Below are 18903 nucleotides of genomic sequence, written 5' to 3' on the forward strand. Positions count from 1 at the left end.
GTGCACAGGACAATGAGCCGAGAGAGAGGGAGGAAAAAAAAGTAAATTTCAAAAACAAGCAGAAGAGGAAACACGTTGAACTTTGAGCAGGAAAGTTGAAGTGTAAGGACAAATACGCCCTGCAGCTACATCACAAACACTGTAATTATGGTATTTTCCAGAACAGAACAGAAGACAAGCTGGGGGGGTGTGGGGGGGTGGGGCAACAATGTGACAAGATGGACGAGAATCATTCTGACAGGCACGAACCAAAACAGCCAACTTTTATTCAGTTTGCTGCTTAGGGTAATTGATTAGACATGTCGTTAAAATTGTACATCAAATCTGGACTCACAGCTGGCACCACACGCCATCTGTAACGGGCAGCCAACATTTGTAAGAGAAGGTAACTAAAGTTAAAAAAACACACACACACACACACTTTCGCACACAGTCCCGAGCTTCCACACACTCAAAAAGGGGAAATTTATTCCTGCAGCTTTGTTTTGAAGCTCAGCTCCCATGTTCAGTTTCAAGACACCAGGAGTGCAATTTGATAAGCCAACCGCCAAGGTAAATGAGCAGACGACCCCTGTGTTCTTCCCTCACGGCTGCCACGCTCGGTGCAGCGGCGGCGGCGTGGCGGTGTGGGTAGTACAGTGGAGGGGGTGGGGGCTCAGCGGTGCACCTCTCAAGAGCCCTTGAGCTAATATCTGTACAGATTAACTGCTTCAGTTGTATTTTGGTCACGGGGATCTCTCTCTTCGCCTTTGTGGCTTGTTGGGAGGGTGAAAGTGAGACACGTGTCTGTGTGTGCGGATACTTTAGTGGGAGTTACTTAACCGCGCCCCCCCCCCCCCCAATTCGCAAATCCCAAGAGGTCAAGTGCCGCCAGACTGATGTGTGTCACTCCACGTCATGACTGTTGGGGCCACGTTTAATTCAACAGGATCTGGAGTTTACAATGTTGAGTAAGTCGGTCCCATCCTCTTAGCTTCACCACCACCCCCCACCAAATATCTCCACAAGAAACTCACCCTCTCTCTCTCACACACGCACAGACGCACAGTGTGAATCCTCCAGGGTAAACTCTGCACACGCCGCTCCATTAGTTAACAATTAAGTCTGGAAATCTCCACCTGGCTTACAAACAAATGAAACATCCCCACATAGGCGGAAATTTGGGGCAAGCGAGCCTCCTTTGACTTTGAGTGAGAGAGTGTGTGTGCACGTGTGTGTGTGTGTCCGAGCGGGTGGCACTTTTGTCCATGAGGTTAACCTTGATATGAGGCCCTGTCAGGCCAGATAATGTCAATCAATGACAAGCCCTCACAGATAACTCTAATGTGAAGCCTAAAAAGCAAAGCTGTTTAGATCTTTAGACATGCCGCCTTTCACCAGCATATGAACTGCATTACAAGGAAATGAGCTGTGGCATTTCTTTAATAAGACTCTTAAGACATTTTGACAGCATATAAGGCACTCTGCTGTAAAAAAAAAAAAAGAAAAGAAAAAGAAAGAAAGCCACGGCTGACAAAGGTTCCTCTGACACGGCAGCCTTCTGCGAGTCCCCGTCGAGTGCAGGAAAAGACGTGTAGGTACGGAAAAGGAATAAGAAGGGTGGACCCTTCCTTTCTTTTTTCTACAGCTCCATGGGAATTCTTAATTGATTTCCAAGGTTAAGTTTCAAATTCGATTCACAGATACGAAGTCATTCAAAATGAAAATCAATGTCTTTTTGAACATTCTCCCTAAATGAGGCCTCCAGTGCAGTGACACTCGCTTTAAAGTTTGAATTTCACGTCAAAATTACTTGAAGCTGCTTTTGGTGTTGGATTAATGCTCTGAAAACACACTTTGTGAATGTTCTGTGTTTTTACCTGATTTTTTTTTTTTCCGAGACCTGACAAAATGCTGGCTCTGCTCTTGAATTGAAACCAATAACTTTGGAGGAGATCCAAGTTAATGGGCGGAGCCAGGAGAAAAAAATTGCAACATACCTCTCTTAAACCCGTTGACAGATTACCAGCATCTAAATACATAGTTTCAGCCAATTAGACTCCAACCGCAACACTGCAATAAATAGAAACTACATTTTTGTTAACTGAAATTCAAAACAGGCTTTGAAGCCTTTCTCATAAATCATAAACTGTGAAAACAGAAAAGGTGAAAAACAAGTGCAGTTTTGCCAGTTCCACTTATGTAAAAAAACAACTTTTAAATTACCATTATGAAAGTCCTGTATCACGTCAGATCTCAGAAGCTATGCAGTGCCGGATCTGGTTAGTACTTGGATGGGAGACCTCTTTGGAACACCAGTGGCTGTGTGTGTTTCTCCAGGTAACACTGGAGTTGCATCAGGAAGGGCATCCGGCGTAAACCCACACACCAGTGCGGATCTGGCTGTATCTGCTGTGGTGATCCCGAACAAAAACGGGAGCAGCCGAATTGACAACAACACACACGTATATATAACGCCAGCTTGAACAAACATTAAACCTGTAATTTAAAAAAAAATAAAAATAGTTTTTACTTGTCACCACTATAATTTTGTTTGTTGGTATTCAAATACAGGATTCACAGTCATATATTGCCAATTTGGCCAAAATTCATCTTTGTGCGAAAAATGTAGACTTCTGAACCATGTAGGCAAAAACTGCGACATGCATGTTGTTCAAGAGTCACTGCTCAGCAACACATGCGAGTGTTTGCTTTGTGGAACCAAACAAGCATAACAGGCCATCGGGAGGAAAGCCGGATAAAATCAGGATTATATTTCAGATGAAAGTTTTGCTGGATATCTGCTGGACAGGTACGACAACAATCATAGAGGTCGCATTGTGTCCGTGGAGACTCAACAGGGACTCATAGATAATCTGTCCAGAGATTAGCTCTGGGGACCTCAGGAAGTGATGTTCAAGTGGCTAAAGCGGTGGGCTTGAGACCAGAGAATCCACATCTTGAATCCCCATCAGACATGAAAAATCACATCTCCAATTTGCTGCCAGTTTGCAGTTGGACCATCTTGCATGGCAGCACGCTGACGTGTGAATCTGTAAATGTGAGGCATCATTGTAAAGCACTTTGAGCTTCTGATTCATTATTTATTACAAGTATTTTTCATTGCTGTAAACTGGAAAATGCTGGCTTCCATTAAATGCAGCATGAACTGCAAACCTTGTGCACGTGCTTCCTCCTTCATGCCATCTGAAAAATAACTGTATTTTGCCACAGAAGCACCACTAAATAAATACTTTACCAGCAGTAAAATCAGCTGTAATTCTGTGATAAACAGAAATAAATGTGCTTTTGTCTTTATTTTGTAAAATAAAAAAAATAAAAAAAACTTCATTGCAACTTATTTTTGCATTTGTTTTTTGTTTTTAACATAGTAAGATATGTTTTTCACTATGGTTTGAAACATTTGCATCCGATCTCACTGACCTGGTTTTCCTTTGCTCTTCTCTCTCTCTCTCTCTCTCTCTCTCTCTCTCTCTCTCTCTCTCTCTCTCTCTCTCTCTCTCTCTCTCCTTGTAATGAAAAAAAGGAGGTGACATTAACTTAAAAAAAAAAAAAAAATCATTGCAACTTATTTTTGCATTTGTTTTTTTTAACATAGTAAGATATGTTTTTCACTATGGTTTGAAACATTTGCATCCGATCTCACTGACCTGGTTTTTCTTTGCTCTTCTCTCTCTCTCTTCTCTCTCTCTCTCTCTCTCTCTCTCTCTCTCTCTCTTTCTCCCCCCCCCCCCCCCCTCTCCTTGTAATGAAAAAAAAGGAGGTGACATTAAGTTTAAAAAAAAACAAAAAAAAAAACAAAAGCACATATTTCCAGACAGGATGCCTGTGATCGATCCCTGGCTGCCATTAAAACATTTGCTCTGCCTGACAGACTTTTCCTCTTTTGGACTTTAAACGCGGTACAATGAATCACAGGTGCCTGTTAAAACGCCTTCCTCGACAGGTCGTCTACGTGTTCAGGACACACAACTTTCTTAAAATACAAAATGTCTCATTTCTCTGACACGCTAAACTTTTGATGTCTTCTTATTATGCATAACTAAAGTTTAATCAAAATGCCTCCTTTGTAGTCAAAAAAGGAAGCGATGGGTCTTCCTGCTCGTGGGATTTGAACTTTTTTTTTCCAAGCTCTGGTGGCAATGATTCCCCTTTTGCTATCTTTAGTTTTCTGATAAGGGGAATGCAAGTGGAAATGGTGGGTGAATGATACATTAACCGTTAAACTGTCCGTGTGTCCAGGTGCGGCTTATGTGCACAATCCTGTAAACACGTATGTCAAGTGGCTGGAAGCAGCATTAAGTGTTTGTGTGGGCTGCACGCTTGCTTGCAGGGGTTGTAGCCAGCAGGGCGTTGTGCTCCTTCTGCTCCTCTCTGTCGTGGGGCTGCGGGTCACGTTGCTCGCTCTGAGGCGCACGCTGTCATATACGCATGCTGGCATTTCTACATACTCAGAAAAAAAAAGAAAAGAAGTTGATTCACGGTGAGGATCAACCTCCCGACGCCGCGTCAAAGCCGGAGCGCTTTCCTGCAAACTTCAATGTGCACCAGAGCCGCGACTAAACACGGCTGTTTTCACCTAAATTGGGAACATTCTTGTTTGTGACATCTCTGTAGAAAGTGTTTTTATTCAATTTGAAGGTGTGATGAAGCAACGCTCACAATGATGGGGGGAGGGGGGTTTAGAAATGACGAGGAAACAAGCAAAGCTGCTTTACAGGAAAAAACAATGCTATCTATTTTGGGTCTCAGTATATACAAAAGGAAGTGCTGCAAAGTTGACTCAAACAAATAAATTTGCTTTTGATAAAACCACAGCGACTACTTTTGCATTCTACACCGAACCCACTTTTGTTTCCTGCATCTTTATCTTCAAGACTTGCTGTGTTTTTGAGAACAAACAACCACAAACAAGTCACGGGGTTCAAACGGTGCAGAGTCGATGTCTTAAAGTGTCATTTTGTTGGGAAAGTGGCAGGTTAAAGGAAAGCCTCAGAAGTCAACATGAATGTTGGGCCGCATCCAGCTGCCCGTTTTACATTTCTGCAACATTAATATTCCTCTTATTATTATTTTAAAGTGAAAACGGATACTCTGTTGAAGTGCAAATCTGATGAATTACGTGAGCAGATTGCTGCTATTAATTATTAAAACCTATTTTATAAATATTCAGGTCTGTCATGCATCTAATAATGAACGCTTTAGAGGAGGTTACTTCCCGTGCGCATCCTAATGTGTCAGAAATATCACTTTTAATCACGCTCGTGTCAGCGAGTGCTAGGTTTGAACCTGCCTTAAAAAAAAAAAAAAAAAAAAAGCCAAATCAAGGAATCTCAGCTGGCTAATCACAGCTCTTGTCTTCCTGCTGTTTCTCATGATCCAGGTTGTTCTTCTGTCCCGTCTGCAGAGGTGTTGAACACTCCTGCATTCTTACTCTGGTAATTTGAATGGAGAATAATGCATCTGCAGCGCTTTACCTTCTGGACACACCTAGTCCCAGCGCTACCGCTGCCATATGCTGCATTGATGCATATTCATAACACTTTCTCCTGTGTGGAGTGTCTGCACAATTAGGCTTGAATGAGTGTCTCACAACTTCAGATGGGAAGCGGGGAGGAGAAGAAAAAAGAAAACGAGGTACAAAGAAAGTTGGACTGCTCCCCCCCGTTTCTGCTTTGCTCCTTTCTTCCTCTGTCTTCCATGAAGATGACAAGTCCGGGTGCGGTGAGATGAACGCATCCTTTTTTTTCAAAGACGGGGCAGAAGAGTTTCAGGATTGTCTTTAGGAGGCTGTGCGTGTCAACATGTCTGCAGGGTGGCACCGCACAGTGACCTCGATACACACAGACAGTATGTACAGTACACATGCCACACAGAGTGTATATATATACACACACACACACACACACACACACAGAAGCAGACGCCACCGTGCACACTGTGCAGCACGCCAAGATTAACACTGTCAGAGTACAATGATACCCCTTCATTATGTGCACACAGGGCCTCCTTCGTGCACTCGCTCTCCACTGCTTCTCTATATAGATAGTAATTATTAAAGCTAACATTTTGTGCTCTCTGTGCTTCCACCTACCTTCTACTTCTGCCAAATGGTGACAGAGGCAAATTATTAAACTGAATAAAGTGTACATTTATTTTTGAACAACCCCAGGCATATTAAAACATGAGCAATCAAACGTTTAGAATTTTTTGTGCTTACTTTTGAAGGCTGCATCATTTGTGAGCAATCCTTTAAAAAAGCAAAAGTGGCCACTAGTGGCCACTAGAACCCTGTGATTAGCAACTTCACAGGCTTGTCTGCCTTTATTTTATTTTGCATGTTAAAAAACACCAACCTAGTCCAAAAGAGGAGGATTACTGGTCCTCAAACGTGTCAATCAGCTAAACACCCAGTAGTTTTTACGGAGTTGTAAAGGGCCCACTCACTCACTGACTCCATTAATCCTAGGCATGCCCTGCTAGTCACCAAGTTTGTGTGCACTTATACAACTGTTGGTAAACAATTAGAAAATAACAGTTAATTTCTATGATTTAGTAAATTTCTAGGGTCTCTCAGTTTAACCCTGCTAAACCAGATGCAAATAAAAGGCTGACATTGCATGTGCCAGCCTAAACAAGCATAAACATTCACTTTTATTTAAATGAAAAGAATAACAGAAAATAATTAAGTTAAAAGATGCCAATGTGGCCCAAAATAGGAGGTTCACTGGGCCTCACCTGAATCTTTGAGAATCCAAAATTTCAGAGCTGAATATAGAGTCATTTTTTTTTTTTTTTACAGCGTGACTGATGGCTCTTTATCGGACTCACTCACTAACCGACTCCATTATTCCTAAGCTTGCTCAGGTAATTGCAGGGAAAATCCATTTCGGAAGGAATGAATGGGAACAATTGGGGATGTCTTGCTAAAAATCCATAACACGATATATTTTAATCACTGAGTGGCACTATACCGCCATATACTGTATGTATGGTAAAAGGCAAATGGACTGCATTTATATAGTGCTTTCATAATCAAAGTGATATACAGTGATGCTTCACATTCACCCATTCACAAACACACTCATACACTGACGCCAGGGAGCTGCCATGCAAGGCGCTCAATAGCACCCCAGGAGCTACTTCCCGATTAAGGACCTCGCCCAACTCCCATTTAGATCTCTAAAGTAAGTAAAACTTTGGCAAAAATTGTACACTGGCTATTTCCTTTTGAACAATTAGTGAAAACAGGATTTTTCTCACAATATACAACTGTCAAATGAGAGTAAAAGGTCAATGTTATGATTACTAACATTTGTTTGTATGACTCAGGCTGCACAAAAATGAACTTATCCTTTAGCTAAGACAAACCTTTGAAGGTAACAAAGAGTAATGGGATTAGTACCATACAAATGGTGTAGCACCTAATGTGTATTTCGACCAGAAGGACCAGTTCTGAAATGTTGAATTATCAAGAACGTTTTCCCCATTTTTGCCTAAGGAGCAGGACTTTTTAAGTGGATGCAAAAATGGAGTATATATCACTACTACTATTATTCTTGTATGCATGTTCACTAATGAAACACAAAGCTGTTCTTACTTACAGACAGGCAAAAACAGTTCAGGAGCTCGGCTGGCAGAGTGGGTTGTCCACTAACTGAAGGGCGAGTCAATTCAGTCCCCAAGGGCAGCCGTCAGCGTGTCAGGGAGCAAGACACTAAACCCCTTAACTGCTCAACCTTGACCCCATACAATTGTTGAAAAGGATGTAGAGGAACAATCCTACTGTGCCAGCCTAGTAGCTATCTATGAACTGGATCTCCTATAGCTCATGCCAGTCAATACATCTTCTTCATGTTGTCAAGCTTGTGAGAGAACAGTACTGCACACAGACTATGTTCTTGTTCTACTTCCTCTGAACTATTGTAATTGGTCATAATGGCTTGTGATGCATGAGCGACACCACTTGGATTAGTAAACTGGAGGCCCAAGTACAAGTTGTACTTTCTGCAAACTTTTGGGGCCTGAAACACTGCAGTAGAATGACATGGTGGTGACTGTTTTTAGGTACAGATCAAACAGTCTGGTCAGATGAAAAGTGGGTGTCGCTTTGGCATCTTCCGTTTTCAGAGGAACCCCAGGTGTTAGCTCATGCTCAGAAAAAAGTGCCACAAGGCCAAAATGTTCTAACCAATGTTGATTAAAGATCCAAGTGATACTCCTCATCAGAGTTTCCCTAAGTTGCTGTTTGTTTGACACAAAGTTCTTACAGTGGTACCCAAGGACCCAAACATCCAGTTATTCTCCTTTTTCTCCTGCAGAGGTATCATCATTGCCAAACATCTCTTTTTAGAGACCTCATGACTCCATAAGCTCTTCCAAGGCATCTCTCAATATCAAAGGACCCAAAGACTTGAACTGCCGGGATAAGTGAGTCTCTCAACAAGTTTGACACTTTCACTACATAGACACATTTCTGATGGGTGAGTACAGGAGCTCACTGAAAGCCTGGAGCTTTAGTCTCGATCCAGCACAAATGCAAACTCAGACATTCCGTCTCCCAATTCAGCTTCTCAAGTTCTGCAATCACAATATCCATCGATTCTGCAAAGATTACAGCATTGTCCAAGTCATCAAGGTCAGTAAACCTTTCCATGTTGAGAAAAGCACCTGAGCAACCACTTTCCACAACGTTACCAAAAACCCAGTCCATGCAAGTACGGAACAGTGTTGTGCCAAGACAAGACTGTGAGTCACATGCACTCTCCCACTTATAAGAGGAAAAAAAAAATCTAGCTTCAGTAACAAAAACAAAGTCTACCTACAGTACTGAATGCAATGCTAATAATTCTCCCTATCACATACAGGCAAAAATACACCCAGAATGCATTGTGTCATGAACATCCAGTGGTTTTTGTTGTTACTGGATTTTTTTTCTCGGACAGAAAAAGTTCAGGTCACATTCACATAAATAGCTTTGCTTTGTAGCACCTGGCAATTACGTTTTATTTCTATGCGTCTATGAGAAAGCCCTGAAAGTTTATCCGATTTTGGACGAGCGCGACCATTAAAACTTTGAGGAAATGGTGCGGGCAAGATGTCTGAAGTGAACAGTTCTGTTGGCGATCTCAATGGGACAGCTAACAACAGACAGTACCAACTGTTAATGATGTCTGTGCTTACAATAAAGAAACACAAATGTGATGCTAGCAATCAGATGTGACTGTCATGTGGACCTCATGGAATGTGGGAGTATCGAAGCTTACAAAGCCATATGAAGCCCCAAAGCAGCAACGGGCAGTAGGATGATATTCTGTGTAGCTGCTGTGCACAACTTCAGGACAAGTAAAATTAGTGGGATGTGATTATGTTTCAAAATTTTTGTCCAGATTTGTTTACACTTATCTGTTGTATTTTTACAATGCGTCACTTACAATGAAACTGTAAGTATGACTGGACTTTAAATCTCTAAATCTCCATCTATAGTGCATCCCCTACGGTTACTATATGCGATAGGGAGAACTCCGAGGCTATCAGAAGTAAGTCAGCAGTTTTCAAGCAATGTGTGTTCCATTATGAATGTTAAGGACAAGGGAATAAAAAACCCAACGCATCTAAGCATTAAGTCCCAAGGCTATAGCGCCATCATCAGGTGGCTATACTGAACTACAAAGAACTCGGCACTGATGCTGTTAGCTATGTATGTAACGGGGGTTCATTTATGTCAGTCTTGGAAGATCCACTTCAGACTGTCAGGACCTCTGTGGTTTAACAAATAATGGCAGCGCTGCTTTATTAGTGGTGTTTTATGAGATTATTTGGTGCACAGCTGGTGTGTAATAAAGCCATAGCATGATGCTTCAGGTCCACATGCATCAGTCCTTCGGGTCAAAGATTCATTATGGTACAACAGAGACAGGCTTGATGTACCACTGCAGAATCTCTTGTACTCTACATTGTTGGTTTAACAAGCTGGGATCAGAGAGACGCTCCCACTTGTATGGCATTTTTCATTTCAACAATGCTCTTACTCTTTGGCTTTGTTCTTTCTCTCCCTTGGAACTAATGTTTTATCAAAGGTGATAGATGCTCTTGCGCATTTTCTCAAATGTCTTCTTCAGCCCAGCTATTTCCCAAGATGCTCTCAGGTGAATGTGACTCAGAAAAAAAACCCCAGAGAAGATTTGATGGTGAGATCAAAAAGAAAAGAAGGACAGTAAGGAGAACAGGGAGCTGAGTATGAAACAGAAGAATGATACTCTCCTTTCTCTTTCTGACACCAACGGGTGCTGAGGGTAATTCCTCCGAGCAGAGCCGCTGTTTTCAGAAGCAAATACAACAAAACGCCGGGTGCTGCTGCGAGACATCAAAATGGGTGATTTTGACTTCAGAGGGTCTTCAGATGCTCGAGGAGTTGTCAGTATTGTGCCAAAAGTGCAGAGAACAGAAGGCACCAGCAGGCAGTTAACAACCAATATGGGAACCGCGCCAGAAAGGCTGCCACCTCCCAAAATGCCAATCGGCAACAGATCAGTAAAGGCGTCTGCCTTACTGTAATACCCCACCTGAGCATGTTCATCTGCTGGAAGTGAAGTGGCTTTAACGCTTCTCAGATACAATATATCTGCCAGTTATTGGACCAAAAGGAGAACATGGCAAAAAGTGAAAAAGACAAAAAAAAAAAAACAACCACACACACATACACAAATTTCTAAGTCAATGGAGGGTTTCAACAGGTGCTTTGAAAGCAAGAATTTCCCATCCTTTGCCCACAGAGATTTTCATCAGCAAATCAAAGACCTGCTTCGTTCTTAGGAGACCCAAGTCGAGTTGTGACACGCCAAGAGGGAAGTCCGCATTTTCTCCGCTGTTGTTCTTGCTCATTCTTGGAACATTAGGCTCATTCTAAAATAGCCTCAAGGAGATTAGGCTGGCTCATATTCAAATGTACATTTCTTCTAAAACCCACTCCACCAGTGGGCCAAGGAGATCAGCACAGGAGGCTCGTAAGTCAAAGAGGATTCTGTCACGTATAAATCAGCCGAACAGAAAACAAGAAAGAAAGAAAATGCAAGAGAGAGGAAGACAGACAGACAAAAAGCGAAGGAGAAAGGCCTGATGTAAAGTACAAACAAGCACTGGCTCTGCTGTATGAGTTTAGTTAGCTACAGAGTTAGTGCGTGAGTTATGAGTAGCAAAGGGCTGAGAGACGTTGTATTTATGAGGGGACTGAGTGAGTGTTAAATCCCTGGTAAGAAATAAAGTCGTCCCTGAGCGAACACGGGAAACATTTCACTCAGTCTAAGAGGTGCCTTCAAAAAAAATGAAGCACATCCGTCTTCCAGGAGGAAGCACTATGCTGTATTCCTTAAAATTGCTTTATTCCTTAAAAACGCGATACATCATATGCAAGCGAATTGAATCCTGGGTTTGAATTGAGGAGACACTTCTCCGTGTGCATAATATCAAAATGGGTTCACGAGCCAAAGAAAACAGGAAAGGTTCTGATTCTTTTTAAATTGCATGTGGATTTTCATTGGGATCTTCGGCTAAGGGGGCCTGCCAAAAAACACAGTACACTTGTTGCAGTGCAAAAGGTTCACCCAAGGAACGTTTATCACTGTGGTTAACCCAAGAAAAAAACCCACTTCTTATTACAAATGTATCTGCATTAACACCAACATCTATTATTCAGTCACCAGTACAATTAAATGCAAACAATTTCTTTAAAATCTTTCACGTGGTGCTAATTTGCAATACTGATTAAAGTGATAAAAAGAGCCAGAAATAAGGGAGGATCTGTGCCAATGGAAAAGGAGAAGCTTCACACTGCAGTTTCTGCACAGTTGCCTCAGACCTCCTCCACAGCCCTGCAGTAGTAATAACAATTATTACTGAAAAAGGCTATATTTTTGCATTAACTTAAAAGGCTATATCTTTTTCTTCCCCTGCAGCCTGTGCGGCCTCACTTACCCTAAGTATCTTCATAAATCACCAGTTACTGTTAACATGTACTCCACAATTCAGTCATCAATCTCCTACCAGGTCAGAGTGAAAACAGAGGGGGAAATGTCTGCTTAGTAAAATGTCTCTCTTGTGAATGCTACCACCACCCACTACTCAGACACACACAATATGCATGTGGAGCAGCGACGTGCACACACGCCACTCAAATAACAAACACACACGCACGCACACCCGGTACACAGCAACCAGGGAGCAGTCCTATGGGACACCACAGCGGTTGCCAGATTGCCACGGTAACGCAAGCCAAATTCAATTCTGACTTCACCTTTCACTCGGGAAGTTGGTTCCATTTGTTATAAAAAACAAATGAACAGCAAGCGCGAAGTTGGAGGCAGACAACTTCTACTTCCACCTCGTCTCTTTTTGTTTTTTTTATATTTGTGTTCTATCTTGTGGGCCTCGACAAGCAGCATCAGGCCCAGACACCCACAGGGCCGCATGTAAATCTGTGTTAGTGTTCGCAGACACAGTATTTATTTAACCAAAAGGAGAAAATCTAATTGTACACGAGGAGGATTATTCCTCTCAGAATCACGTCTCCACAGGGGAGGAAAAGGAGTCGTCTTCAAAAGACAATGTTTACATCAGCAGAGTGGAAAATCCCTCCGATGACAAAACCAAAGCAACATCTGTAAACAGCCGAATCAATCGGAAGGACGCCGCGAATCATCTCGCATCAGACCTGAAAACGGCCGCGCTCTACGTTAAGACGCGGAGATTTTAGGTGCTTTTTTTTTTTTTTTTAGCAAAACTACACGTCCTCTGAGATCACGAGTGTAATTATATTTACTGTTGTTTTTGTGGAAATGTGGGATTCACTTGATGTATGAGGATTTTGTCCCATGATTTCTGCTGATGACTAAAGTCTGAGTGCTGGCAAGTAGATAAAAGTTGATTTGTGTGGACCCCCCCCCCATCCATTGTGAAATCAACACAACACTGTGATACATGATTGGTTCAAATGATTTCTCTCAACATTCTGTTAAATCTCCTTGTCAGTTTTTGTCTTGTCTTCTGTCTTTTACATCATATTTTCATATTTTGACTTTATTTTTAAAAGCATCATTTATGAAACCACAATTTTTGACCACACACACACACACACAGGGGAACAACTGGTGTGTGAGGTAACACGTAGCTGTGCACACAAACAACTTCTCAACTATCACTTATTCACTGTAAGTGGAAACGTTTGTGTACCAAATGTGATATAAAGCGAGAAATGTGTTGCAGAGGGGATTGCCGCGGTGCTGAAAACAAGTCAGCAACAGCAGAAAACAAAGAAGAAAAAAAGTGAATTTTAATACATGGACGGGTCCCGTTTAGCTGATACCTGATTCCACTTTACAAGAAGAAGAAAGTGAGCATTGGCACTGAAACAAATTGAGTGTTTCAGATCAGTGCATCTCTGCTGAAAATGGCCAAAATTTAAAATAATTTAAAAAAATAAAAAAAAATATAAAGTGGAAAAGGCTGTAATAAATCTACTGTGCAACATGAAGTGAAACAATGCGAGTCGTAGAAGAAAAAACTTTTGAGGAAGTTAAACATCACTGACATTTATTGCGTTATAGAATCGAATGCGGCCTACAAATAACTGCACCCTATAAATTTTAAGGACAAGCAAACGTTACACCTGCTCTGTTTCTTCCTCCCGCTCACACACGCTCTGTGACACCACCCACCACATCACTACACATGCGTGGCTGACTCATGCCAACTGCAACTAGTAGCAAAGCCTTTCACCTCCAGGCAGCACTCAGCCCCGGTGTGTGGGTGAGAGAGAGAGAGAGAGAGAGAGGGAGAGAGAGAGAGAGAGAGAGAGAGAGAGAGAGAAAGGTGTGAAAGAGTCTTACCTGGCAGCAGACCGCCCTCTGCGCTCTGTCTCACCTCCCTCTCCTGGCCTGGAAGAATTCTCTCCACAAAACAAGGCATTTTCTCCTCAACTGCTCTCTGTCAAGCCCCTGCTCTCTGTCTCTCTCTCTTTCTCTCTTCCACACTCCTTCACTCTCCCTCTTCCTTCTTTCCCGCTCTGTCCTCCCCTCTCACCGTGCGTCTCTCTCCTCCCTCCCGCTACCTTCCCCTCCCTCTTTCTCGCCGAGCACAGATGTCGAGGCTGTGCGAGTTTACCCACTTTACCAGTAGGGGTCCTTCATCGCCCTTCTGCACCCCACAGCCACATGGGAGAGAAAACACACACACACATACATACACACACACATGCACGTACGCGCGCACACTGGCCCCAGGAAGAGAGAGCCACTTAACGGGCGCCCTCCTGTCATTGCTACAATGAGAGCTCTGTGCCGGGCAGCTTGGCTGGACCAGTTGTGTGCACGTGTGGGTGTGTGCACAATAATTACAAATCCTGTGGGGACAGAAATCTGTTCCCACAATCACTTGTGGGGACGCACACGCGCAAGCTGGTGCAATGTTTCCTAACGTAAGGATTTCAACCGCACTGATATGCAACAGGATCATGAAAACAACACACTTTTAAAATAGAGGGTTTTTATGTTTTTTAATGATTATTTACTTACTACTTAGCAATAATGAATGACAATTATATCCACTTATTCCAACGTCAAATTTATTCTGTTATGGAAAAAAGGAAAGACCAACATCAAGGTCAATCAACCCAGGATTTATCAAATCACTCGATATGAACTCACATTTCACTGCAGGTCTGCAGGAAATGACACTTCTTAGTTTTCAGGGGATACGCATAAAAATTTTCATTAAACTCAAGAGTTACTTCCAGAGAAAATGATCATAAGTCTAAAAACAAAAAATATCATATGAAAGTATGTTTAAAATCTATAGAGTCAGGTGTGAGCTTTGATATATTTTAGTGGGTTCTTTATCTTAGTAAGATAAATAATTCCATCAAGTTTGGGGAATAAGTCCTTAAAAACGGTATTGAAGTACATCAAGTCAGTACTTATCCCCAAATGCCATCATGAGAATCTACAACTCCCCAAGGACGGGACATCAGTCCATCACAGTTTACTTCCCCAGCCAACGCTGGTACCCATTTACAAGTAGCAGATGAGGTGTGTGGATCAAGGACACAGACAAGTAACCTGATGTACATCTGGAGTCAAACCCTGGTCCATATATACAACTATCCCACAGAGCCAAATGCTCTACGTTCTACATTTCATGGAGATCAGCTGAGAATGTTTAAAGAAAACACAAGCCAACCAACAAGACGTGGAACGTTACCAGAACGACATTATTTAATTTAACCTTTATTTAACCAGGTTTGTCCCATAGAGATCGAGACCGCTTTTCCAGAGGAGACCTGGACAATTATGAAGTTTCCAATCCACCTAACCTGCATGTCTTAAATGTGGGGGGAAACCGGCGCACACGGAGGAAACCCACGCAAACACGGGGAGAACATGCAAACTCCACACAGAAAGGCCACAGGTGGGAATCGAACTCATGACTTTCTTGCTGTGAAGCAACAGTGCTAAACACTAAGCCAACATAACACCACTACAGGTTGATGGACTAACACAGTCGACTGAAACTGACACATGCACCAACCCAACTAACTGAAGGATTAATTAAAAATATAATAATGACCACACGTAGTAAAATATGTGTGTTTTCATTTACCAAAGAAGTGTCATCTGCACAAGCTTAGTTTTCATAGTGAACTATTTTCAGGAATACAAGTTTCTACAGGCCCTAACGGAACATTTTTCTGAGAAACTGAAGCGTTACCATGGCAATAGCCCAAAACAGCAACATTCAGCCACAGCTTGGATGTGAGTAGCCATTTAGGCTACAGAGCACATTTGGGTCTTAAATTACCACCACCACCACCCCCCAATCCTCTATTTGCACCAATTACAACTTCTTTTTTTTTTTTTTTGAAAATGATACTGAATGCCTGTTTTGACCTTTGACCCCAACAGAGACTCCACTCACCCTTCACTCTAGCTCAGTAAACACTGAGGCTGGAAAACAGATTTTGGGCTGAAATTACTGTCAGACACCATTTCTATTTTACCAAACTCAAATTTTTCACAAATTTTAATTTGGAAATTCATGTTTTGACTGTTGACTCGAATGATGTAATGCAGCAAGGAAACTGTTCTGTGTATGGGGGTAATTTGGCAAAAAAAAAAAATCAAGACTATACATGAATTGGAAAAACATGCCTGGGGGGCCTGCATGCACCGCAGCAGGAAGTAGATCTCTGCAGGAAGAACTTGCCACTCAAGCTGAGTTTGCAAAAAATAAATAAATAAAAAATAAAAATTAAGTTTTTCATTTGGGATGAAAACCCACCAAACTTTAACAAGCTCTGCAAATATATCCTGACATGACCAAATGTGCATGTGCACATATGTGCAAGGCATGCAGAGCAGGCGGTTGTGCACAGGGGAAGCTGGCCCTCTCTGTCTTTCCCACTCGTGTCCGGCTCAGCTCGGTTCTGGCTGCTGGCCCCTGGAGTGTAGTACAGTAGTGGCTCATGCACGCTCAGGCATATGCGTGCATGGATTGACTTACACGCAAGTCCCTCTGAAGCATGAGCCAGAGAGACAGTCAGCAATACTGTGCGCTTGCAGAAGCGCGCACGTCCATTCATACACATCAGAGTGGGAGAAAAAAAAATGCTGCTGTTGACAGTGATAACGTGGTTTGTGGCCTATGTGTGTGTTTGTGTGTGTTGCATGTTTATGCATGCACAAAAACACACAGAGGATCCGCTCTCCTATTTCTATCCTGTTGTTTTTGTTGTTGTTTTTTTTGTCCCCATTTCAAAAAAGAAAACTGTCTTCATTGACACTGGCGTGTTAGATCTGAAGGCTCTTAGCCGGAGCTCAGTGGGGAATTTCTAGTTTCTCTCCTACTTGTGGGGCACTTTTCACATTGCAATATCAATACCGGAGAACATTAGCTGTCTTCTCTGAAGAATGTCAGGTCTCTGCTCCCGTTTGAATAAGGCTACATTCCCCAGAGGTGAAAGAAAGTGAGATCTGACTATAAAAGTCCAAATAAGCTGACAATTAGTTTTTGTCTGCAACGACTGGGTGTATAAATGAGCAACGCAGAATGTTTTAAAATATTCCACCTCAAACAGGAATAATAAGGTGAGTTTGCTGCAAATGTGCTTGTGTCTTTATTGCCCAGACCTTTGATTGATTCCTAATTCCGATCATAAATAGGATTATGACTAACGTTACGTGGAACTTGATCCCAAGTTTTTATCAAATTATTGCCCAACTTTTACTGCAGTTTTTATGTCAGTAAAGCGCTGATCCTGGACAGAATCCTGTTCTATGAAAATATCAGAACGGTAATCATCATTCCTGCGTGGAACAGGATAAGGATAACTACCCTCAAAACTTGATATCCCGGACCTGCTGCTGGTATCATTTGAACAGAGGGTGGATCACGTAATTTTAGTCAAACAAACCAGTCTAATGAGTCAAAAAAATAGCGCTTGTTACGTGACAGCGAGGCTCCAACACCCAATCAGGTTGCCTGCAAAAGGTTGACAAAGAGAGATAAAGAAAATAGGATGTTAACGAGCAGGACACGGATGTTGAATACAGCCAGCAGAAAGTGTACATACTTAAAAGTCGTGATAAGCTAATAAGGGAAACCGTTCTGTGCTTTTGGTCAACTGTTATCACTGTTTGCATCAGTTGCAAAATCTCCCTTGTAACACAGCTGCAATCAAAACGGGTGTTTTTTTCCTCTCTTTTAAGGCAGATGAATGAAAGGCATTTGTATTTACAGGAAATAAAAATGATGCACTCAATCATTATTCCCTCGCTGCGCTAACCAGAGCGCAGCCCCGTCTTAGATGTTGGAGGAGCAGCACAAGGACGAGTAAAACATACCTTAAATAGACTACAAATGAAGTCACTTAACACCCACTCGCTTCCCTCGCCACCCCCTGCTCTCTCTGTCTGTCTTCAGCAGAAAAAGCCTGTGTTTGACTGGCTCTCTCTCAGGTTCATAGTTGTCTTTTGCTTCTTTAAACAGGCACCTCGCCTGTCACGCTGCGGGAAGGGGCGCATTCCCCTTAAATGGCTCCTTTTGACAACTGATCTGTAAATACAGCCGGATCTGCAACCCCCCCAACCCCTTCTCCCGCCACATCAATTTCATTGCGCCCCCCGTGCCCAAACTCTTGACTGACACCCACCACACCATACACACTCTATATGAAGGTCTCCCTATGACATCCACACACACACACACACACACACACACACACACACACACACACACACACACACACACACACACACACACACTTACCCCCACAACCCCTCCCAACTTCCCCAACTCCATTCCCTCTGCCTCTATAAAAACACAAATATGCCATAACTCAGGCAGTGCTGCCACATAGCCTCCATCTTGCCCTGTTCTGGGGAGGGGGAGGCCTCTCAGGAAGGTCACCAACAAATGGTTTTCCGATTCACTGCCCCTGAAATAATTTTGTGTATTAAAACCTGAATCTGCACTTTCTGGCCTGAAAGCTTTTCTAATTATTCCAGTGTCCTTGGGACAGACACAGATCCTTCACACGCCAAGGGAAACAAGCTATAGACCAACCACTACAGCCACAAACACGCCCCCCCAACCCTCGCATAACCTCCCCCCACCCCACACCCCCACCCCCACCTCCTCTCTGCTCTCCTCTCCCCGCTTTACAGCCAAACCCCCCCCCCCCCAATCTGTTTTCAAAGCGTCTGTCCTTTATTAAATTGTTTTCTTTTCCACATTATCAGTTGCCATGGAGACCTCATCTCTCGGATTATTTGAATTTCATTATATCTATTGATTTGGGAGCATTTCATCTTTTTTATTGTTTTTCTGTCAATTTTCGAAACGAATAACCATCTA

General features: G+C 42.6%; 1 protein-coding gene across 5 annotated transcripts in view; it reads right to left on the bottom strand.

The window, feature by feature from the left end:
* The window catches only part of casz1 (castor zinc finger 1), a 130711-nt gene that overhangs the window by 77302 nt on the left and 34506 nt on the right, over nt 1–18903 (bottom strand). For 3 of the 5 annotated variants that reach the window (XM_034173246.1, XM_034173244.1, XM_034173247.1), the window contains exon 1: nt 13884–14034. The exons of 1 other annotated variant lie outside the window; for it this stretch is intronic. In XM_034173246.1, the coding sequence (XP_034029137.1) occupies nt 13884–13962 (79 nt within the window). In that variant the 5' untranslated portion in view covers nt 13963–14034. Of the gene's footprint in view, nt 1–13883; nt 14035–18903 lie in introns of those variants that run through there. One more of the 5 variants, XM_034173248.1, reaches the window with a different exon arrangement.

Source organism: Thalassophryne amazonica, chromosome 6, assembly GCF_902500255.1.
Source record: "Thalassophryne amazonica chromosome 6, fThaAma1.1, whole genome shotgun sequence".
Classification (NCBI taxonomy): domain Eukaryota; kingdom Metazoa; phylum Chordata; class Actinopteri; order Batrachoidiformes; family Batrachoididae; genus Thalassophryne; species Thalassophryne amazonica.